General features: G+C 40.5%; 1 protein-coding gene across 3 annotated transcripts in view; it reads left to right on the top strand.

The window, feature by feature from the left end:
• Window positions 1–24139, top strand: part of LOC117308665 (dihydropyrimidinase) — a 234092-nt gene that overhangs the window by 30398 nt on the left and 179555 nt on the right. For all 3 annotated transcript variants that reach the window (XM_073794654.1, XM_073794655.1, XM_019942106.3), the window contains exons 5-7: window positions 3306–3462; window positions 4712–4853; window positions 14348–14490. In XM_073794654.1, the coding sequence (XP_073650755.1) occupies window positions 3306–3462; window positions 4712–4853; window positions 14348–14490 (442 nt within the window). The remainder of the gene's footprint in view (window positions 1–3305; window positions 3463–4711; window positions 4854–14347; window positions 14491–24139) is intronic.

Raw genomic sequence — 24139 nt, 5'->3', positions numbered from 1 at the left:
GTCTCGAATGTAATCAGGAGAGTATCAGGCTAGGACAGATATAGGACTTTTCATTACTAACCTGTTAAATGTAGTAAATCAAACCAGTAAGTGAAATTGGAAAATTGCTTAACCACATCCACAGATCTTATGGTTGACTTTTAAAAATAACATGCTCTTTACCAAGAAATGAAAAATGATACTTTTCCTACTAACATACTGCATATGTATGGTATGTTATCAGTATACTAGGATTCTAATTCTAATGTACCACTCACTACCCCTGTGTCATAGACAAATTAGTCTTATTGAGTGTCAGTTTCTTTGTCTGTCAAACCAGTGTTTGGGTTGCCATGAAGGTCAAGTAAGATATATAACCTTCAAGCTGTATTTGTAAAGTCTAGAGTGCTATACATACATTAGATATGTTTATTACTACCTTATTTCTGGCCCAAATCTAACAGAACCCACTGTTATGCTGAATTAATCTAGTTTGATTCTTCAATTTATGTATTATCCAGGCCCCTTGTTTTCTTTTTACAGTTTGCATGCTGTTTAGTCCTTTGAAAAATGTCTTAGAACCATTGTGAAATACAGGGAAGAATAGTTAGGAATTTTTACTTTTTTATTTTTTCATTTTTTTAAGTACTTACAGATAAATTAATGGGGAGACAGTTGAAAATAACCCTGTTAACGAAGAGCTTGTTGTATATACCAAAAAAGTGGCACGTCATATTGTAAAGGTGCTAAACCCTTCCAAGGAAATTACCTGTCATCTGGTTTCAGAACAGTCCTGGCAGACTCCTGGTTGATGCTGACACTTTTAATTTTTCCTGAGAGCTATTAAAATTGTAGAAATTTTGGAACTGTATTCCCATACCACCTTGATGGGCCAAATGATTGAACAGAACATGTGATAAGACTCTTTCCTCTGTAATGAAGTACCAGGAAAAATCCTGAGTTGGCAACTTGTAAAGTGATTGCAGATCAAGAATCTGAGTTTTTCATTGTCCAAGCATCCGTAAGAAGTTCTCTTGGAATAGGAAGGTCTCTTTGTACCTGCAGATGAAATACCATGCCCGTCCTGTTATCTCTCCAGTAAATAGTGCATTACCTCTTAGTTCATGTTAAAAGTGATTGCTTCTTGTTCGGTACACCAGAAGGAGATACTAACGGCATTTCCTCTTTTCTGGGAATAGGACAGTAAGAAACGGGGTGGGATTCATCTAGTGTGTGTATATCATGAAAGTGAAGGATATTAGCCGTGGCTAACTTCTTGGAGGATAACTTTTATCAACAATGGTTTGATGCTAGGTTACATAAGAGGCAAAGTTGGTTAGGCTTCAAGCAGCCTTGCTTTCAGGGTTTTTCAAATCCCTAGGCTCACTGGAGGAAGATGGCTCATTTGGGGGAGAAATGATCTGTGAGGTAATAGGGTGCTACGTTCCAGTTCGATATGACTCAGGCAGCTGGTGGCCATCCACTGTCAGGACTCTGAGGAAATCAGTGCATTTCAGTTGTATATCGGGATTTTAACTCAAGTCTGTGGCGTCTGGTTAACCAGAGTGAAGTAATTGGGATGCCGGCTTCTCCTTTCTGTGCACTCTCCTTCATGACTGCTTGGATATGAGCAGGTGGATGCCAAAGAATCTATTATGCTGACAAATGCTAATCAGAGATAGGCTCCTGATTTTAAATTCAAATTCACTACAAGCTATTAACTTTTCTAACACTGTGTGCTTTTGATGGCCTCATTTGCATGATTTTATAAATATGCAGTTCTGGCTACAGTTTTATTATCTGAGTGTTATTTTATTTAACATAAGTTTTTAGAGGAGGTTTATACCTTAAGGGTGTGCAAAGATGATCAGTCTACCTGCAACAGAGATATAGTGTGGTTGGACTCTGTATGACCATAAGATCATTGTCATCAGGATAGTATAGTGTAGAGGTTAGGACCACTCAAGTCAAAATGCCTGGATTCAGACCCTACCTTCTCCACCCCGTCTATGCTGAGTGCGTGTAATTTAACTGTACAAAAGTTACTTAATCCTATAAGCCTTAACCTCATCTTTTATAAAAGTTTTATCTTTATTTATTTATTTTATTGAAATATAGTTGATTTATAATGCTGTGTTAGTTTCAGGTGTACCGCAAAGTGATTCAGTTATACACATATATACATATATATATATATATATATATTCTTTTTCAGATTCTTTTCCCTTACAGATTATTACAAAATATTAAATATAGTTCCCTGTGCTATACAGTAGGTCCTCATTGTTTATCTATTTTACATATAGTAGTGTGTATTTGTTAATCCCAAACTCCTAATTTATCCCTCCCTCCCTTCCCCTTTGGTAACCATAAGTTTGTTTTCTATGTCTGTGGGTCTATTTCTGTTTTGTAAATAAGTTCATTTGTATCATTGTTTTTTAGATTCCACATATAAGTGATATCATGTGATATTTCTCTTTCTCTGTCTGGCTTACTTCACTTAGTATATGATAATCTCTAGGTCCATCCATGTTGCTGCAGATGGCATTATTCCATTCTTTTTTATGGCTGAGTAATATTCCATTGTATATATGTACCACATCCTCTTTATCCATTCACCTGTTGATGGATATTTAGGTTGCTTCCATGTCTTCCATTTAGGTTGCTATTGTAAATAGTGCTGCAGTGAACATCGGGGTGCATGTAACTTTTTGAATTATAGTTTTCTCTAGATATTTGCCCAGGACTCATACTTTAATGGAGATAATAATAGCTTTTTCCAGATAGGGTTTTTGGGAAGATTCCATTAGAATGGCACATATTTCAGCCAGCTTTTGCTAGGTTATGCTACAGTGACAAATTAACTGAAAATATCAGTGGCTTACAATGGCAGAGATTTATTTCTTATTCGTACTCATATCCATCATCGGTTGGCTCTGCCTCTGCTCTATAGTCTCTTCATTCTGAGACACACCTGAAGAAGCAGCTTCTACTGGTCTCATGACAGAGGGAGAACTCATTGTGGCTCTAACAGGTTCTGCTTGGAAGCAGCACATGTTACTTCTATTCATATATAATTGGCCAAAGGAAGCCATGAGGCCAAGCCTAATATCAGCGAGTGGGTACAGGCATCTACCACAGCATGCAGTGCACACTGACTGGAGCATAGGAAAGGCTCGGTAAACAGTAGATTTTACTTTTCAGTCCTGATCAGAGAGGTAAATTGTAGTTTAGGTAGGACAGAGAAGACTAATATTTATGTGTTTGTCAAATGGCTCTCTTAAGAGCAAATCGAGGTGCTGAACGCTTCCCTTTGAACTTTCCAGGGAAGGTGGTCTATGGAGAAGCCATCGCAGCAGGTCTCGGCACAGATGGCACTCACTACTGGAATAGAGAATGGCCCCATGCAGCCCATCACGTTATGGGTCCACCCCTACGACCGGACCCTTCAACGCCTGACTTCCTCATGAATCTATTGGCTAAGTAATAGTTTAGTAGATGATTGTAAGGTATTTTGCCAAAAGAAGATGTTTTGCTGGTCCCAAATCTTGAGTGTTTTGAGTGTAGGAGATCTTGTCCTACCATCTGGACCTTCCATTGACCTCCCAGTCTTCTGTCCTACTTGACCTCACAGGCCCTGGGGAATCCTTCATCTGGAGACCCAAAAGCATTGGCTTAATTGTGTTATGATGTGGTATAAAATCTCTCCTGGCCACAGAGAAATCGGATCATTTTTACTGAAATTTTCCTCTGCTCTGATGTTTTCGTTGTCTTTTCTATCTCTTGCTGCCTAGGACCAGGTCTCTTCAATATGCCCTATTTTTATCATACAGAATAGTCTTGAGTATTTTTCTATGCTGAAACAACCCAGGAACCAGATGTGCTTGTTGTATAGATACAAGAGATGATGATCTAGGGCAGAGCCACTGGAGAGGTGAAAGGCAAAATCCTACCCTCTGAGCAGGTTATCCCCATGAAAGGCCATCCAAACTATTTTCAGATGCTGTTTTGGGAGACATGTTGATCGTTTATTCTTGAGAAATACACCATTCATGGACATTCAGACATTCCCCATTCACGGATACTCAGATCCAAGTTAACAAAAGAGCTTTTCACCACAGACTGTCCAAGAGTTCACTTGCCATTTCCTTTCAGGCTCCTACCTCCTTCAGCCTTCTACATCCCCAAGGTGACTCACAGGTCAAAGCACAATTCCTGTTGCTCGTGACCTCAACATCCTCAGCCAGTGTCCCACCTCTGCTCATCACAACATTGCCATGTGGCCAGGGGCTGCCTCTGTTCATGTGGATCACCCTGGTTCACCTTTGTGTAGTTCTGTACTCACAAGAAATTTTCACTTATGTTATTGCCAGTGACCCTGAATAATTGTCATCAAGTATATATAATAACCAATTTCTAGATGAGAAACTGAGCACTGGACAAACTCATAGTCACATAGCCAGTAGGTGATGGAGCCTAGAACCCACTTTTTCTGACCCAAGCACGATCCTTCATCATACTTCATGTAAGAGTATTATTCTCCCAAAGTGTTTCCTGGAATAGAGACAGGCATGGGTGAAATATGTACTTGAAAAAGCTGCCCATTCTCCATTGCAGTTTTCTGACTGTCAGTTGAGAATGGGGTCCAGAGACCAGGGAAGGTTATGGTAGCTTCCTCCTGACATATTCTATCTACTCACCCCTATTGCTCTTGTGTGTTTCTCTTTTACAGTGGTGATCTAACCATAACAGGGTCTGACCACTGCACTTTCAACACCTGCCAGAAAGCTCTTGGGAAGGACGATTTTACTAAGATTCCCAATGGAGTGAATGGTGTTGAGGACCGGATGTTAGTAATATGGGAAAAAGGCGTGGTGAGTTTCACAGGATTCAGTCTGTTTTGCCTGATTTTTCCGCCAGAATCTGGCCCATTTTAGGACCAGAGTGGCAAAAGCCTTCATAGAGAAGTTTTTTGATTGTTTTCACTAGAGTGGAAACTGGGAATACAACAGTAGCATCACCACCATGCCATCCCCCAAAATAATAATGAAAAACAATTTTCTTCTCTGCATGGTTTAGAGGATCTTTGCACCATGATGCAGACATTAGGGTATAAATTTAGATTGGGTACCTAGAGGATTATTCTTGAAATCTTTGAAATGTAATAGCACTTCTACTTGATTTCCATGTTTTTGAATCCTAGTTCCTCATGTGTCACTGATATAAATACTTCGAATGATTGAAAGGACATCAAGAATTTTTATTACGTCCATACCTCCTTTTCATATAAAAATGTAGATGCCCCTTTTAAAGAACTTTTGGATATTATGTTTTAAAAACTGCTATACGAGGTTACATAAATAATAATCCAAAATATAGAAAGAGATATTTTTTTTAATTTCATGATTTAAAAATTTCTACCTGAGGATGAAGAAGAATCAAATGGCTAAATGTTCATGTTAGCCTATCCAGCCAGCTGGCAGGTGTAGTTGTAAAGATCAGCAGTGGAGACTTGCCTGGTAAGACCTGAGGTCCCCATTGTCATGCCATTCTCACCCATCTCTCAGAACCCCTCCCTTCAATGGCACATTAATCACATCTCACACCACAGAATCCCTTACACATACCCCTCACTTCTAGCTCTAATGTTTTACCAGGTCTTGTCAATTTTATTTCCAAAATGCCTCCTTATTTCCACCATCATGTCCACCATTCTACTTTGAGGCCCATGTCTTGTTTGGATCATTGCAGTAGTCTCACAGCTGGTGCCCCTGCCTCCACTCTCTGCCTTGCTACAATCTATCCCACACTCTAAGACCAGAGTTGCCTTTCAAACACCAGGGTCTGTTCATGCTACTTTCCTCTCTAAAATCCTTTAATTTTCAGCATTACTTATTGGATGACATTTGAACAGTTAATTTACATGCAAGGACCTTCAAAACATCTCTACAGCCCTATCTTCTACCAATTGTCCTCTCCACCCCCTGCTACCTCTACCCTAATTCTAAGCATCCCAGATGACTTTTATTTTCTTTCTCTTCGCTTAGACTTTTTTTTTTTTTAGGAGACTCTAAACATATTTATTTGCCAAAGTTAACTTTCCTTTCTCATCTTTGTAATCTGGAAGTGTGGTCTAGAAAAGGCATGTGTTATTATTTCCATGTTTTCCATAACTAGATGAGGTTAAAATTCATTCTCTGTCTTATTTATTTATACTTTTTTTTAAACATCTTTATTGGAGTATAATTGCTTTACAATGGTGTGTTAGTTTCTGCTTTACAACAAAATGAATCAGTTATACATATACATAAGTTCCCATATCTCTTCCCTCTTGCGTCTCCCTCCCTCCCACCTTCCCTATCCCACCCCTCTAGGTGGTCACAAAGCACCGAGCTGATCGCCCTGTGCTATGCGGCTGCTTCCCACTAGCTATCTACCTTACGTTTGGTAGTGTATATATGTCCATGCCTCTCTCTCGCTTTGTCACAGCTTACCCTTCCCCCTCCCCATATCCTTAAGTCCATTCTCTAGTAGGTCTGTGTCTTTATTCCTGTCTTACCCCTAGGTTCTTCATGACATTATTTTTTTCTTAAATTCCATATATATGTGTTAGCATACAGTCTCTCTCTTTCTGACTTACTTCACTCTGTATGACAGACTCTAGGTCTATCCACCTCATTACAAATAGCTCAATTTCATTTCTTTTTATGGCTGAGTAATATTCCATTGTATATATGTGCCACATCTTCTTTATCCATTCATCCCATGATGGACACTTAGGTTGTTTCCATCTCAGGGCTATTGTAAATAGAGCTGCAATGAACAGTTTGGTACATGACTCTTTTTGAATTATGGTTTTCTCAGGGTATATGCCCAGTAGTGGGATTGCTGGGTCATATGGTAGTTCTAGTTGTAGTTTTTTAAGGAACCTCCATACTGTTCTCCACAGTGGCTGTATCAATTTACATTCCCACCAACAGTGCAAGAGTGTTCCCTTTTCTCCACACCCTCTCCAGCATTTACTGTTTCTAGATTTTTTGATGATGGCCATTCTGACTGGTGTGAGATGATATTTGATTGTAGTTTTGATTTGCATTTCTCTAATGATTACTGATGTTGAGCATTCTTTCATGTGTTTGTTGGCAGTCTGTATATCTTCTTTAGAGAAATGTCTATTTAGGTCTTCTGCCCATTTTTGGATTGGGTTGTTTGTTTTTTTGTTACTAAGCTGCATGAGCTGCTTATAAATTTTGAAGATTAATCCTTTGTCAGTTGCTTCATTTGCAAATATTTTCTCCCATTCTGAGGGTTGTCTTTTCGTCTTGTTTATGGTTTCCTTTGCTGTGCAAAAGCTTTGACGTTTCTTTAGGTCCCATTTGTTTATTTTTGTTTTTATTTCCATTTCTCTAGGAGGTGGGTCAAAAAGGATCTTGCTGTGATTTATGTCATAGAGTGTTCATATGTTTTTCTCTAAGAGTTTGATAGTTTCTGGCCTTACATTTAGGTCTTTAATCCATTTTGAGTTTATTTTTGTGTATGGTGTTAGGGAGTGATCTAATCTCATACTTTTACATGTACCTGTCCAGTTTTCCCAGCACCACTTATTGAAGAGGCTGTCCTTTCTCCACTGTACATTCCTGCCTCCTTTATCAAAGATAAGGTGACCATATGTGCGTGGGTTTATCTCTGGGCTTTCTATCCTGTTCCATTGATCTATCTTTATGTTTTTGTTCCAGTACCATACTGTCTTGATTACTGTAGCGTTGTAGTATAGTCTGAAGTCAGGGAGCCTGATTCCTCCAGCTCCGTTTTTCGTTCTCAAGATTGCTTTGGCTATTCGGGGTCTTTTGTATTTCCATACAAATTGTGAAATTTTTTGTTCTAGCTCTGTAAAAAGTGCCAGTGGTAGTTTGATAGGGATTGCATTGAATCGGTAGATTGCTTTGGGTAGTAGAGTCATTTTCACAATGTTGATTCTTCCAAGCCAAGAACATGGTATATCTCTCCATCTATTTGTATCATCTTTAATTTCTTTCATCAGTGTCTTATAATTTTCTGCATACAGGTCTTTTGTCTCCTTAGGTAGGTTTATTCCTAGATATTTTATGCTTTTTGTTGCAATTGGAAATGGGAGTGTTTTCTTGATTTCACTTTCAGATTTTTCATCATTAGTGTATAGGAATGCCAGAGATTTCTGTGCATTAATTTTGTATCCTGCTACTTTACCAAATTCATTGATTAGCTCTAGTAGTTTTCTGGTAGCATCTTTAGGATTCTCTATGTATAGTAACATGTCATCTGCAAACAGTGACAGCTTTACTTCTTCTTTTCCGATTTGGATTCCTTTTATTTCCTTTTCTTCTCTGATTGCTATGGCTAAAACTTCCAAAACTATGTTGAATAAGAGTGGTGAGAGTGGGCAACCTTGTGTTGTTCCTTATCTTAGTGGAAATGCTTTCAGTTTTTCACCATTGAGGACGATGTTGACTGTGGGTTTGTCATGTATGGCCTTTATTATGTTGAGGAAAGTTCCCTCTATGCCTACTTTCTGGAGGGTTTTTATCATAAATCGGTGTTGAATTTTGTCAAAAGCTTTCTCTGCATCTATTGAGATGATCATATGGTTTTTCTCCTTCAGTTTGTTAATATGGTGTATCACGTTGATTGACTTGCGTATGTTGAAGAATCCTTGCATTCCTGGAATAAACCCCACTTGATCATGGTGTTTGATCCTTTTAATGTGCTGTTGGATTCTGTTTGCTAGTATTTTGTTGAGGATTTTTGCATCTATGTTCATCAGTGATATTGGCCTGTAGTTTTCTTTCTTGGTGACATCCTTGTCTGGTTTTGGTATCAGAGTGATGGTGGCCTCGTAGAATGAGTTTGGGAGTGTTCCTCCCTCTGCTACATTTTGGAAGAGTTTGAGAAGGATAGGCGTTAGCGCTTCTCTAAATGTTTGATAGAATTCGCCTGTGAAGCCATCTGGTCCTAGGATTTTGTTTGTTGGAAGATTTTGAATCCCAGTTTCAATTTCAGTGCTTGTGATTGGTCTGTTCATATTTTCTATTTCTTTCTGATTCAGTCTTGGCATGTTGTACATTTCAAAGAATTTGTCCATTTCTTCCAGGTTGTCCATTTTATTGGCATAGAGTTGCTTGTAGTAATCTCTCATAATCTTTTGTATTTCTGCAGTGTCAGTTGTTACTTCTCCTTTTTCATTTCTAATTCTATTGATTTGAGTCTTCTCCCTTTTTTTCTTGATGAGTCTGGCTAATGGTTTATCAATTTTATTTATCTTCTCAAAGAACCAGCTTTTAGTTTTATTGATCTTTGCTATCGTTTCCTTCATTTCTTTTTCATTTATTTCTGATCTGATTTTTATGATTTCTTTCCTTCTGCTAACTTTGGGGTTTTTTTGTTCTTTCTCTAATTGCTTTAGGTGCAAGTTTAGGTTGTTTATTCGAGATGTTTCCTGTTTCTTAAGGTAGGATTGTATTGCTATAACTTCCCTCTTAGAACTGCTTTTGCTGCATCCCATAGATTATGGGTCGTCGTGTCTCCATTGTCATTTGTTTCTAGGTATTTTTTGATTTCCTCTTTGATTTCTTTAGTGATCACTTTGTTATTAAGTAGTGTATTGTTTAGCTTCCATGTGTTTGTATTTTTTACAGATCTTTTCCTGTAATTGATATCTAATCTCATAGCATGGTGGTCGGAAAAGATACTTGATACAATTTCAATTTTCTTAAATTTACCAAGGCTTGATTTGTGATCCAAGATATGATGTATCCTGGAGAATGTTCCATGAGCACTTGAGAAAAATGTGTATTCTGTTGTTCTTGGATGGAATGTCCTATAAATATCAATTAGGTCCATCTTGTTTCATGTATCATTTAAAGCTTGTGTTTCCTTATTTATTTTCATTTTGGATGATCTGTCCATTGGTGAAAGTGGGGTGTTTAAGTCCCCTACTATGAATGTGTTACTGTCGATTTCCCCTTTTATGGCTGTTAGTATTTGCCTTATGTGCTCCTATGTTGGTGCTCCTATGTTGGGTGCATAAATACCTTATGTGCCTTATGTGCTCCTATGTTGGTGCTCCTATGTTGCGTGCATAAATATTTACAATTGTTATATCTTCTTCTTGGATCGATCCCTTGATCATTATGTAGTGTCCTTCTTTGTCTCTTGTAATAGTCTTTATTTTAAAGTCTATTTTGTCTAATATGAGAATTGCTCCTCCAGCTTCCTTTTGGTTTCATTTGCATGAAATATCTTTTTCCATCTCCTTACTTTCAGTCTGTATGTGTCTCTAGGTCTGAAGTGGGTCTCTTGTAGACAGCAAATATATGGGTCTTATTTTTGTATCCATTCAGCCAATCTGTGTCTTTTGGTGGGAGCATTTAGTCCATTTACATTTAAGGTAATTATCAATATGTATGTTCCTATTCCCATTTTCTTAACTGTTTTAGGTTAGTTATTGTAGGTTTTTTCCTTCTCTTGTGTTTCTTGCCTAGAGAAGTTCCTTTAGCAGTTGTTGTAGAGTTGGTTTGGTGGTGCTGAACTCTCTCAGCTTTTGCGTGTCTGTAAAGGTTTTAATCTCTCCATCAAATCTGAATGAGATCCTTGCTGGGTAGAGTAATCTTGGTTGCAGGTTTTTCTCCTTCATCACTTTAAATATGTCCTGCCAGTCCCTTCTGGCTTTTCGAGTTTCTGCTGAAAGATCAGCTGTTAAGCTTATGGGGATTCCCTTGTGTGTTATTTGTTGTTTTTCCCTTGCTGCTTTTAATATGTTTTCTTTGTATTTAATTTTTGACAGTTTGATTAATATGTGTCTTGGCATATTTCTCCTTGGATTTATCCTGTATGGGACTCTCTGTGCTTCCTGGACTTGACTATTTCCTTTCCCATATTAGGGAAGTTTTCAACTATAATCTCTTCAAATATTTTCTCAGTCCCTTTCTTTTTCTCTTCTTCTTCTGGAACCCCTATAATTCGAATGTTGGTGCATTTATTGTTGTCCCATAGGTCTCTGAGACTGTCCTCAGTTCTTTTCATTCTTTTTTCTTTATTCTGCTCTGCAGTAGTTATTTCCAATATCTTATCTTCCAGGTCACTTATCCGTTCTTCTGCCTCAGTTATTCTGCTATTGATCCCATCTAGAGTAGTTTTAATTTCATTTATTGTGTTGTTCATCGTTGTTTGTTTCATCTTTAGTTCTTCTAGGTCCTTGTTAAATGTTTCTTGCATTTTGTCTATTCTATGTCCAAGATTTTGGATCATCTTTACTATCATTATTCTGAATTCTTTTTTAAGTAGACTGCCATTTCCTCTTCATTTGTTAGGTCTGGTGGGTTTTTATCTTGCTCCTTCATCTGCTGTGTGTTTTTCTGTCTTCTCATTTTGCTTATCTTACTGTGTTTGGGGTCTCCTTTTTGCAGGCTGCAGGTTCGTAGTTCCCGTTGTTTTTGGTGTCTGTCCCCAGTGGCTAAGGTTGGTTCAGTGGGTTGTGTAGGCTTCCTGGTGGAGGGGACTAGTGCCTGTGTTCTGGTGGATGAGGCTGGATCTTGTCTTTCTGGTGGGCAGGTCCACGTCTGGTGGTGTTTTCAGGTGTCTGTGGACTTATTATGGTTTTAGGCAGCCTCTCTGCTAATGGGTGGGGTTGTGTTCCTGTCTTGCTAGTTATTTGTCATAGTATGTCCAGCACTGTAGCTTGCTGGTCGTTGAGTGAAGCTGGGTGCTGGTGTTGAGATGGAGATCTCTGGGAGATTTTCGCCGTTTGATATTACGTGGAGCTGGGAGGTCTCTTGTGGACCAGTGTGCTGAAGTTGGCTCTCCCAACTCAGAGGCACAGCACTGACTCCTGGCTGCAGCACCAAGAGCCTTTCATCCGCACAGCTCAGAATAAAAGGGAGAAAAAGTAGAAAGAAAGAATTAGTAGAAGTAGAAAGAAAGAAAGGAAGAAAGGAGGGAGGGAGGGAGGAAGGAAGGAAAGAGGGAAGGAAAGAAAAAAAGAAAGAAGATAAAGTAAAATAAAATAAAGTAAGATAAAATATAATAAAGTTATTAAAATAAAAAATAATTATTAAGAGAATAAAAAAACGGACGGATAGAACCCTGGGACAAATGGTGGAAGCAAAGCTATACAGACAAAATCTCACACAGAAGTATACACATACACACTCACAAAAAGAGGAAAAGGGGAAAATATAAATCTTGCTCTCAAAGTTCACCTCCTTAATTTGGGATGATTCCTTGTCTATTCATGTATTCCACAGATGCAGGGTACATCAAGTAGATTGTGGAGCTTTAATCCGCTGCTTCTGAGGCTGCTGGGAGAGATTCCCCTTTCACTTCTTTGTTCTCACAGCTCCCAGGGGCTCAGCTTTGGATTTGGCCCCGCCTCTGCTTGTAGGTCGCCGGAAGGCGTCTGTTCTTCGGTCAGACAGGACAGGGTTAAAGGAGCCGCTGATTCGTGGGCTCTGGCTCACTCAGGCCGGGGGGGGGGGGGGGGGGGAGGGAGGGGCACGGAGGGCGGGGCGAGCCTGCGTCGGCAGACACAGGCATGACGTTGCACCAGCGTGAGGCGCGCCGTGCTTTCTTCCGGGTAAGTTGTCCCTGGATCCCGGGACCTTGGTAGCGGCTGGCCGCACAGGCTCCCCGGAAGGGGGTGTGGATAGTGACCTGTGCTCGCACACAGGCTTCTTGGTGGCGGCAGCAGCAGCCTTAGCGGCTCATACCTGTTTCTGGGGTCCGCGCTTTTAGCCGCGGCTCGCGCCCGTCTCTGGAGCTCCTTTAAGCAGCGCTCTTAATCCCCTCTCCTCGCGCACCGGGAAACAAAGAGGGAAGAAAACGTCTCTTGCCTCTTCGGCAGCTCCAGACCTTTTCCCGGACTCCCTCCCGGCTAGCCGTGGCGCACTAACCCCCTTCAGGCTGTGTTCACGCCGCCAACCCCAGTCCTCTGCCTGCGACCGAAGCCCGAGCCTCAGCTCCCAGTCCCGTCAGCCCCGGCGGGGCGGCAGACAAGCCTCTCGGGCTGGTGAGTGCCGGTCGGCACCAATCCTCTGTGCGGGAATCTCCCCGCTTTGCCCTGCGCACCCCTGTTGCTGTGCTCTCCTCCGTGGCTTCGAAGCTTTCCCCCTCCGCCACCCGCAGTCTCCGCCCGCGAAGGGGCTTCCTAGTGTGTGAAAACCTTTCCTTCTTCACAGCTCCCTCCCACTGGTGCAGGACCCGTCCCTATCCTTTTGTCTCTGTTTATTCTTTTTTCTTTTGCCCTACCCAGGTACGGGGGGGGGGGGGGGGGGGGGGGGTTCTTGCCTTTTGGGAGGTCTGAGGTCTTCTGCCAGCGTTCAGTAGGTGTTCTGTAGGAGTTGTTCCACGTGTAGATGTATTTCTGGTGTATCTGTGGGGAGGAAGGTGATCTCTGCGTCTTACTCTTACGCCATCTTCCTGGAAGCCTAGACTTTCTTGATAACAGTCCAACCTTTCACTTTGAACTTGTGTGAATTACAATGAGTACCGTCATTACAGCAGATTTTCATAATATATAAAGTGTATAAATGGCTTTAAAGTGATCGGATACCTCTTCATAATATACAGGAGCCTATGTTATTTTCTGAAACATTCAGATGGTTTATTTAGGGGAAAATTACTTTCAGGACATGGTTCTTAATGTTTTTATGAGATGAGGACTCTTTGATAATTAAATAAACCTTAAGGATGCTCTTGCCATGTAAATGTACATAGGGATGAATTCTCAACATTTAAAAACAAATCATTTTAGAGGGATCACATCCCACTGAAGTTTGTCCATATTAAAATCTCTTACAGCAGACAGTCCATGCCTGTTGGTTCATGTAAATTTCAGTAGCACAAAATTGAATCTTAGTTGATTTCTAAACGCGTAGTCACCTGAATTATAGGTCTATCTTATTTTAACTCTGTAATATTCCACATAATGTCTACATGATCATCTCATAAATCTTAGGCCTAGATTATAAATGTAGTAGGTGGTGGTAGTAAACTTTAAACAAGAATTGGAAATATTGTTACCAATATTTAGCTCTTGTCTGTGATTTTGGAAAGAATGGGAAAAATTAATGGGGCTGTTTTGTTAAGCTGGTAGGTTTCTGAAAACTTATCTTCAGGCTTCCATATATAACCCCATTCATCCCCATCATTATCATTATGATCGTTTAAGATTTATCAGTATTCACAGGTGCGTTTGGCTTCACGATATAAGAAATTAGGTGCAATTTTATTTGGTTCTAAAAGATAAAATTCTTGTACTTTGATTGACAGGAGATTTTTAGTGTTTTATCATTTATCAGAAAAAGAAATGTATTTTCTTCCTTGAATTGTTTTACAGCACAGTGGCAAAATGGATGAAAACTGGTTTGTGGCAGTTACCAGCACAAATGCAGCTAAAATCTTTAATCTGTATCCAAGAAAAGGAAAAATAGCTGTGGGCTCAGATGCTGACATTGTGATTTGGGACCCAAAAGCCACAAGGTAAGTCTAAGTTTTTGTATTGGCTTCTCCATGGAGAAAAAGCACTAACTTGCAAAGAAATTTTCATTGGCCTTAATCAACCATTTCTTATTAGGTGATTTATTTAGCCAGGCTCGGGTATTTTGAGCCTATGCACAAGATAAAGGTTTTGATGTACAAACATTCTTTTGTTTTCCTTGGCATAGAGAATGTAAAAGTTGTGTTGCTTCCCATTCCCTGGAAATGCATGTGTGTATAAAACCAGTATGAATTTCCCACTTTAGTGCTTGGCAAACGCCTGAGTTCACATGGAGGAAAGGTGCAGAGCAATGAAGAAAAGGAAAGGCTTAGTTTGAAAAGGGCTGCATTGAAAACTCGAAATAATTACAGCCTTTTTACAGCTTCCAGATAGAAAAATTCCAGCACAAAGGATGTCACTTTTAGTTAGCCAAATTTTCCAGCTGAGTTCATCTTGAGCCTGTCATTTCCAGTAGACTCCGGCTTTTTGTTTCCAATTTCCATAATTCTATGTGAGTATCGCAGGTTTGGCTGATTCCACCAATTCAGAAAAGTATTCAATAGAAGCTGAAGCTTTGTTAATTTCTCCTTATAGGATGTTGGCACAGACAACACCTGCATCCTGATTTCTGTTTTTCATAAACTCTGCAGCTGTAATGGAGAAAATCCCACATACTTTAACGTTGCGTGTGTGTGTGTGTGTGCATGCACGCGTGTGTGTGCATGCACACGTGTGTGTGCAAACAGGGATACGATAAGACCTTCTACCTTTACCGAATATGCATTTATTCAAAGTCTATTAAGGGTTATGTTGTAGTAAACAGACGTCTATGTAGGCATACCTTATTGCACTTCACAGATACCATGTTTTTAACTAACTGAGGGTTTGTGGCAAACCTGCATGGAGCAAGTCTATCAGCACCAGTTTTCCAATAGCATTTGCTCGGTTTGTGTCTCTGCATCATATTTTGGTAATTCTTGCAGTACTTGAAGCTTTTTCATTATTATTACATTGATTGTGGTGATCAGTGATCTTTGATGTTACTACTGTAATTGCTTGGGGACGAACTGAGCCCCTGTAAGACAGTGAACTTGTGTGTGTTCTCACTACTCCACCAAACGGCTGTTCCCCCATCTCTCTCCCTCTTCTTGGGCCTCCCTGTTCCCTGAAACACAACAGTATTGAAATTCGGCCAGTTAAGAACCCTACAGTGGCCTCTAAGTGTTCAAGCGAAAGGAACAGTTTCATGTCTCTCACTTTAAATCAAAAGCTAGAAATGATTAAGGCAAATTGAAAGCCGAGATAGGCTGAAAGTTAGGCCTCTTGCACCAAACACTTAGCCAAGTTGTGAATGCAAAAGAAAAGTTACTGAAGGAAATTAAAGGTGCTACTCCAGTGAACACACGAATGAATGATGAGAAAGTGAAACAGCCTTATTGCTGATACAGAGAAAGTTTTAGTAGTCTGGATAGAGGATCCAACCAGCCACAGCATTCCCTTAAACCAAAGCCTAATCCAGAGCTTTAACTCTCTTCCATTCTATGAAGGCTGAGAGAGGTGAGGAAACTGCAGAAGAAGAGTTTGAAGTTAGCAGAGGTTGGCTTATGAGGTTTCAGGAAAGAAGTCATCTCCGTAACATAAAAGCACAAGGCAACGCAGCAAGTGACCCAGAAGATCTAGCTAAGATCATTAATGAAGGTGGCTACACTGCACCACAGATTTTCAGTGTAGATGAAATAGCCTTATATCGGTAGAAGATGCCATCTAGGACTTGCACAGCTAGAGAGGAAAAGTCAATGCCTGGCTTCAAAGCTTCAAAGGACAGGCTGACTCTCTTGTTAGGGGCTAATGTACCTGATGACTTGAAATTGAAGCCAATGCTCATTTACCATTCTGAAAATCCTAGGGCCCTTAAGAATTATGCTAAATCTACTCTGACTGTGCTCTCTAAATGGAACAACAAAGCCTGGATGACAGCACATCTGTGGATATTGCTGAATATTTTAAGCCCCACTGATGAGAGCAACTTCTCAGAAAAAAAGATTCCTTTTGAAATATGACTGCTCAGTGACTATGCACTTGGTGACCCAAGAGCTCTGATGGAGATGCACAAGAAGATTCATATTGTTTTCATGCCTGAAGATCCAACACCCATTCTACAGCTCATGAATCAGGAGTAATTGCAACTTTTAAGTCTTATTATTTAAGAAATACATTTCATAAGGCTGTAGCTGCCATAGATAGTGATTCCTCTGATGGATCTGGGCAAAGTCAGTTGAAAACCTTCTGGAAAGGATTCACCATTCTAGATGCCATTAAGAACATTCGTGATTCATGGGAAGAGGTCAAAATATCAACATTCACAGGTGTTTGGAAGAAGTTGGTTCCAACCCTCATGGATGACTTTGAGGGGTTCAAGACTTCAGTGGAGGAAGTAACTGCAGATGTGGTGGAAATAGCAAGAGAACTAGAAATAGAAGTGGGGCCTGAGGTTGTGAATGAATTGTTGCAATCTCATAATAAAACTTTCATGGATGAGAAGTTGCTTCTCATGTGTGAGCAAAGAAAGTAGTTTCTTGAGATGAAATCTACTCATGATGAAGGTGCTGTGAAGGTGTTGAAATGACAAAAAAGGAATTAGAATATTCTGTAAACTTAGTTGCTAAAACAGAGGCAGGGTTTGAGAGGATTACCTCCGCTTTTGAAAGAAGTTCTGCTGTAGGTAAAATGCTATCAAACAGTACTTCACGCTACAGAGAATTTTTTCATCAAAGGAAGAGTCAATCAATGCGGCAAACTTTATTGTTGTCTTATTTTAAGAAATTGCTACTGCCACCTCAATCTTCAGCAGTCACTCCTCTGATCAGTTAGCAGCCATTAACATTCAGGCAAGACCCTCCACCAGCAAAAACATTAGGACTTTGCCGAAGGCTCAGATGATGGTTAGCATTTTTTAGCAATAAAATAATTTTTCATTAAGGTATGTGTATTGTTTCTTTAGACACAATGCTACTGCACACTTAATAGATACAGTATAGTATAAACATAAGTTTTATATGCCCTGGGAAAACAAAAAATTCATGTGACTGGCTCTGTTGTCATACTCAGTTTATTACAGTGCTCTGGAACCAAACCTGCACTGTCTCCGAGGTATGCCTGTGTTCTTCCAGATTCATTATTCTAGGGAGGCTCCTCTTAACCACCCCTTCTATCCCATTTCTCACATTCTGCAGTTTTCACACTGAAAAAGATGAAGAAGGATAGTGCAAAGAATTCTGACGGTGGCTTAGAGAAAATTCTTAAAGGGTCGCAGAAGCAAGATATAAGTCAAAGAAATCCAAAGAGGGCTAGATCATTTCAACACATGCTCCCAAGTAAAGATAATATTTCTCCGTATTTCAAAAGGACATTAAAACAGGAAAAGAAAAACAAAAAGGTCTCCAGTTTTTTAAAAGTCTCCGAGAGTCAGAGAAATAGAATCCTGTGGTTCATCTGCCTCCAGCCAAACTAGATAAATATAAAATAACCTTAGTAATTTCTGAGATTACAAAACATTTTTGCATTTCTCATGAGATTGTAACAAAAGCCTTCTGAAGTAGGCATAAAAATTATTAATATCTCATCTTACAGATGAGAGAGTGGACGGACATTCAGAGACCTTAAATGACATGCCTGGGTTCTCCAGCTTGGCACTGATGAGCTGGGAACAGGATCTACACATCAGGCTCTTGGGCTGTGCTGGTTTTCTAATCTTAGCGCTTAGTTATACACAATAAGCAGACATCAATAGAGAAGACTCAGCACTAGTAATCACATGCCAATATGTATCATTTTCCTAAAAGACACATATAAAAATGTAAATATTTAATTTTCTGTTATCATTACTGTTACAAAGTGAAGGACAGATATTATATAAGAAATACTAGAGAACCGATAAGTGAAAGTGATAGAAACTTAAAAGCACAGAGGCTTTTTAGCTTGACCTTAAGTTAGTTATTCTTAGGCTAGAAATGAAGGAAATTAAGCAGGTAATATGTAGATCTTAAAAAAGAATAAGAACTAAACATCTGGATCATTAAGGGCTATTCTGAAACAACTGACTAGGAAAAGGAGGACAAAGAATGTTATAGAAATCAGTAGCTAACACTGGTGAGAGAGTGGTCTAAATTTATATAGTCTGAAAACATGACTCAAAGAGACATAATCACAGCCTATAAATATCCTCCAAGCAACAATATATGTGGTAAGTAAAGGAAGTGACTTATTCACAACCCTGAGTTCAGGTCATTTTTCTTTGTCCAGTTGTCTAAGGAAGACAATGCTTTACACCTGAGCTGGTGTTGTCCTCAGACTTTACAACAGCGGAGGAGACTAAGGCTGGTACCGCTGGAGATACCCAGGTGTAGGGTTAAAAAGAAGATCCACAGGGAATGGCCTTCCCATGGCTCTCCACCTTGCTAGGAATTAGACCGGACAGTTTGAGTGTTCTCATTTCTCCCTCACCTTTGAAAAGGAATCATATTTGAAGAAGGAGAAAGTGCATTTATCATAGTTCATATCAAAAGAGAGAATTTGACAGAAACTGAATGCACCAGCCTTCTCTACTCTTGGCCCGCTTGTTAGGAGAAAGTTGCTCATCTGAGCTGGCTGTTCCTAACCAAAATTTATGCTGATGACCTCAAGGAGGACCTGTATGGTGCGAGATAATATTTTAAGCCTTCACTAACTGTCTGCAAGTCACCCGTAGCTTCCCCCTGTCTCCAGCCACTACCCCACCGGCCGTGACGGTCTGCCTCTCCTCGCCTCGCAGACTGCGTTCTCTGGAATGCCGCACGCCTACCGACCATGCTGCGTCACAGCCTTTATTATTCACTGTCTTTCTCCCTCGTTAACATTCTTGAAGTCTAATTCCATTTTTTTTTTTTTTTTTTGCGGTACGCGGGCCTCTCACTGTTGTGGCCTCTCCCGTTGCGGAGCACAGGCTCTGGACGCGCAGGCTCCGCGGCCATGGCTCACAGGCCCAGCCGCTCCGCGGCATGTGGGATCTTCCCATACCGGGGCACGAACGCGTGTCCCCAGATCAGCAGGCGGACTCTCAACCACTGCGCCACCAGGGAAGCCCTTTTTTTTTTTTTTTTAATTCCATTTTTTAAAATAAACGTGTTGTTTCAGAATAGTTTTAGATTTACAGAAAAGTTGCAGAGTTAGCACAGAGACTCCCAGATGCCCCACAGTGGGTTGCCGTTATGATTATCTTACATTACTCTGATACATTTGCTACAATGAATGAACCAGTTCTGATATGATATTATTAACTGGAGTTCATACATTGAGACTTTCTTAGTTTTTGCCTAATATTCTTTTTCCATTCCAGGATCTCATCCAGGACACCATATGGCATTTAGTCATCATGTTTCCTTAGGCTCCTTTGGTCTCTGAGAATTTTTCTGACTTTATTTTCTTATTTTTATTGAAGTACAGTTGATGTACAATGTTGTGTTAATTTCTACTGTACAGCAAAGTGATTCAGTTATACACACACACACACACACACACACACACACACACACACACACACACACACATATATATGTTCTTCTTTATATTGTTTTCCATTATGGTTTATCACAGGATACTGAATATAGTTCCCTGTGCTGCACGGTAGGAGCTCATTGTTTACCCATTCTGTATATAACACTTGGCATCTGCTAATCCCAGCCTCCCACTCCATCCCTCCCTCTTGACAACCACAAGTCTGTTCTGTATGTTTATGACTTTATTTTTGATGACCTTGACAGTTTTGAGGAATTCTGGTCAGGTATTTTGCAGAATGTCTATTTCCTTTTTTTTTTTTTTTTTTTGACGTTATTAGCCTGGGGTTACGGGTTTGGGGAGGAAGACCATAGAGGCAAAGTACTATTTCCATCACAACCTTTCAAGGGTACCTACTATCAACGTGACTTCTCACTGTCGTCGTTGACCTGGATCAGCTGCGTCTGTTTTCTCCACTGTACAATTAGTCGTTTCTTCCCCTTTCCATATTGTACTTTTTAGAAGGAAGTCACTATGCACAGCCCACACTTAAGGAGTGGGGAATTATGCTCTAGTTTTATGTTTTAACTGATTCTACAACCCCAGAGTCTGACCCAGTTCAGCACAGAGTAGAAACACAATAAACGTTGAAGGGGTGAGTGAGAAGGATACAGGTTCCACACTGTATGGAAGATTGATGTGATTAAGACATGGCATAAACTCTATTATATACTTGAAAGTTGCTAAGAGAGTAGATCTTAAATGTTCTAACCACAAAAAAGAAATGGTAATTATGTGACATGATGGAGGTGCTTTGGCAGTAATCATTTTGCAATATGTAAGTGTATATCAAATCAATGTGTTAGGGACTTCCCTGGTGGCGCAGTGGTTAAGAGTCCACCTGCCAATGCAGTGGACACGGGTTTGATCCCACTTGCCACGGAGCAACTAAGCCCGTGCGCCACATCTACTGAAGCCTGCACACCTAGAGCCCGTGCTCCGCAACAAGAGAAGCCACTGCAATGAGAAGCCCGCGCGCCGCAACCAACAGTAGCCCCCGCTCTCTGCAACTAGAGAAAAAGCCCGCACGCAGCAACGAAGATCCAACACAGCCATAAATAAATTAATTATTTTTTTAAATCAACACGTTAAACTCACACAATGCTATATGTCAATTACAGTTCAATAAAGCTGAGGAAAAGTAAAGAAATGACATAAAGCAAAATTGGAAAGATTTTATTCAGCAACAATTATAGTGAGAGGAAAAGTAAGAAGAATAGCATTTCCTCCCTTTTTTTTTTAGTTTTTTATTAATTAATTAATTTTTGCTGTGTTGCGTCTTCGTTTCTGTGTGAGGGCTTTCTCTAGTTGTGGCAAGCGGGGGCCACTCTTCATCGCGTTGCGCGGGCCTGTCACTATGGCGGCCTTTCTTGTTGCGGAGCACAGGCTCCAGACGCGCAGGCTCAGTAGTTGTGGCTCACGGGCCTAGTTGCTCCGCGGCATGTGGGATTTTCCCAGACCAGGGCTCGAAGCCGTGTCCCCTGCATTAGCAGGCAGATTCTCAACCACTGCGCCACCAGGGAAGCCCTTCCTCACACTTTTAACGTATTGCAGGTTATCGATAATTGTTGAAATGAATGAAGATGAATAAAGGAGAAAGGATTCTCTAAGAAAAGAAGAAAGAACTGCTTCACGGGTCTTCTTTTCCTTGTGTTCCCTTCATTTTTGAGGTTGGGGCGCAATTAGCTTTTTAAGCAGCTCTTGTAATAAATAAGAGAAGAAAATGAAGTTAACAGAGAGCTATCTTCCTGGTTCTTTCATTCAGTCAGCAAGGAGCATCGCTGAGAGCCAGGTATGAGGGTCAAGGCTGTACAAGAGCCAGGCCCTGCCTTTGGGAAGCTGACAGTCTGTGGAGAGGAGATAAGAGATAAAGTCAAAGGGTCTCAGCCTCAGGAGGAATGTGTTAAGGATATCACGTGGGAGGCAGAAACAAGGTGCCGCGGAAGCCCAGGGAGGAAAGATCATTCTTGCACTAGTGCAGTCATTGGCATAGGACCTAGGGTCACGTTAGAGAGGAGAGGAAATGAGGCTTCTGACCCTGAGAGTCAAGGCTAAACATGGAGGTGAGGTAGACTGAGGCATTGGTAGCAGGGTCTGGGTGGAGGCAGTTAAGGCCAGGGATTACAAGCAGAAAGCACAGGTTCAGGCTGTGGAAAGGGACTGGAGGATGAAGAGGTCGTGGGCTGCCTATCTCCAGTTTTAATCTTGTTCGTTACAGACACAGGCAATTTTAAAGAGAGCTCATCTAGTGAAGAAGCATCATTTAATCAAATGAACAAATAGATATATCTGTAGGTTTTTTTTCTTGCAAGATACTCCTTTTGATTTTACCTATCTAATTTTAATATTAGCTAAAGGCTGGTGATGTGAAGGCTTTCTGTCTGACCACAACATTAAAGTTTGAACAGAATTTTCCTTCGAAATTTCCTGAAAGGTTTTTAGCAAAAGCAATTAATTGCCCTGCTGACTAGTTAGTATGTCAAATGACAACAATGTGCATTTCACCCCAGAGCCTGAGGGGGGCGCCCACAGCCCACATTGAGCCAAGGGACCCAACCAGGGCATTCAAGCTTCTGGTTATGCAAGAAAAAGCCAGCCTCTGGAGGATGGATGCGTTTGCTAATGATATTTGGCTTCATGGAACACAGAAGTTTTCCCTTCTTTTTTTTTTCTAATTCTCATTACTTATTAATGGCATGTAGAAGTATGTTTGCAACACAATCTGTAACCCTAAAAATGGACTGCATTAAAGTTGCTGAAGGAGATCAAGGGAAAGACAGGCAGTGCAGCCATGTTTCTTTTTCTTTATAAAAAGCCGATGATTCCAGGGTGAGGTTATCTGACATGTGGTGCTGGATGCTGAGAGAGGATTGAGAGTGGGCGTCTGTAGAGAAGGTTTGGACACTGTTGAAAGGTTACCTAAGACGTTACTAGCCTGTAAAAAGTTCCTGCAGAAATCAGCTACAATAGCTCTTCTGTGTCGTTGCACAATCAAAACAAACTGCGTTTGGTGCATGCGGAGCATTCACCTGTTTGGGAAGTAAAAAGAGTCTGCTGTATTGAGTGTGACAGCCCTTTGAGCCAGTGCCTATTGCTTGTGACAGAGCCATGTGCCCTAACACATCACTGCTTGGGTCAGAGCTTGAAATTTAAGGACACATTGCCTATGCAAATGTTTGGCCCATTTCTGTAGGATATCTTGGAGCTTAGAGTCAGGAGGACGAAATCAGGATTATGATTTTCATGTAGTGTCGAGACAGAATCTTGTGGTATCATGTGGTAAATACAGAGACCAGTCAAATTGGCCAACTTGTTAAAAACCTTATTAGAGAAGATGGCATGTGAGTTACTTGCAAGCCTATAGCAGCAGCAATAACTCATGTTCTGGCAATTTAAGACTATCCTATGAGCTTCCGCTCTTCTGCATTCATTAAATAGCACTTAGTTACCATGGCAACTGTCCCTTTTCAGTATTTATGAGCGGTAGGGTATCTCACAGAATCTCAAGCACACTAACACACTGTGTGCACTGGAACATTTAATGAAGACTTCTAGGCTGGACTGTATTTTGCAAAGCAGGCACACTTTCCTCACAGTTATTTTCGTTTATTATTTTTAACTCAATTATGGCAGGCTTTCGACCTTGAATACACCATTCTTGAAGGCATTGTGCTGTCTTTCCTGCTTAATTTCCTTCCCTTTCTCATTGAAGATAGAGATAAATGAATTTAACTATATTCAGAGAAGAGTAATGACTTGCAGTTTAATGAAAGTGCCCCCCTGAGTTCTAGAGAGGGCCTTGTGTGTGAAAAGGAGAAGAATGACTGTTTCATCCTTGGCTAGTCGGGAGTGTGGGATGTGGGGAAAAAGAAGAACTAGGGAGTAGGGTGCCCTTTGGTGCATAGTGATGACGACTGTGGCTGATTATTGCAGCTATGTTATCAGTGACTATTTCACGGAAGCTACTAAGCATTTTCCCTTGAAGTTGAACATCGTGTATCATTTAACTAATTTGTACACTATCATCTTCCTTCTCAAAAGAAGCGTTTGCACACACAC

The sequence above is a fragment of the Tursiops truncatus genome, chromosome 17 (assembly GCF_011762595.2).
Source record: "Tursiops truncatus isolate mTurTru1 chromosome 17, mTurTru1.mat.Y, whole genome shotgun sequence".
Taxonomy (NCBI): domain Eukaryota; kingdom Metazoa; phylum Chordata; class Mammalia; order Artiodactyla; family Delphinidae; genus Tursiops; species Tursiops truncatus.
The sequence above is the reverse complement of the archived record's forward strand: the minus strand, read 5'-3'. Positions and strand labels throughout refer to the sequence as shown.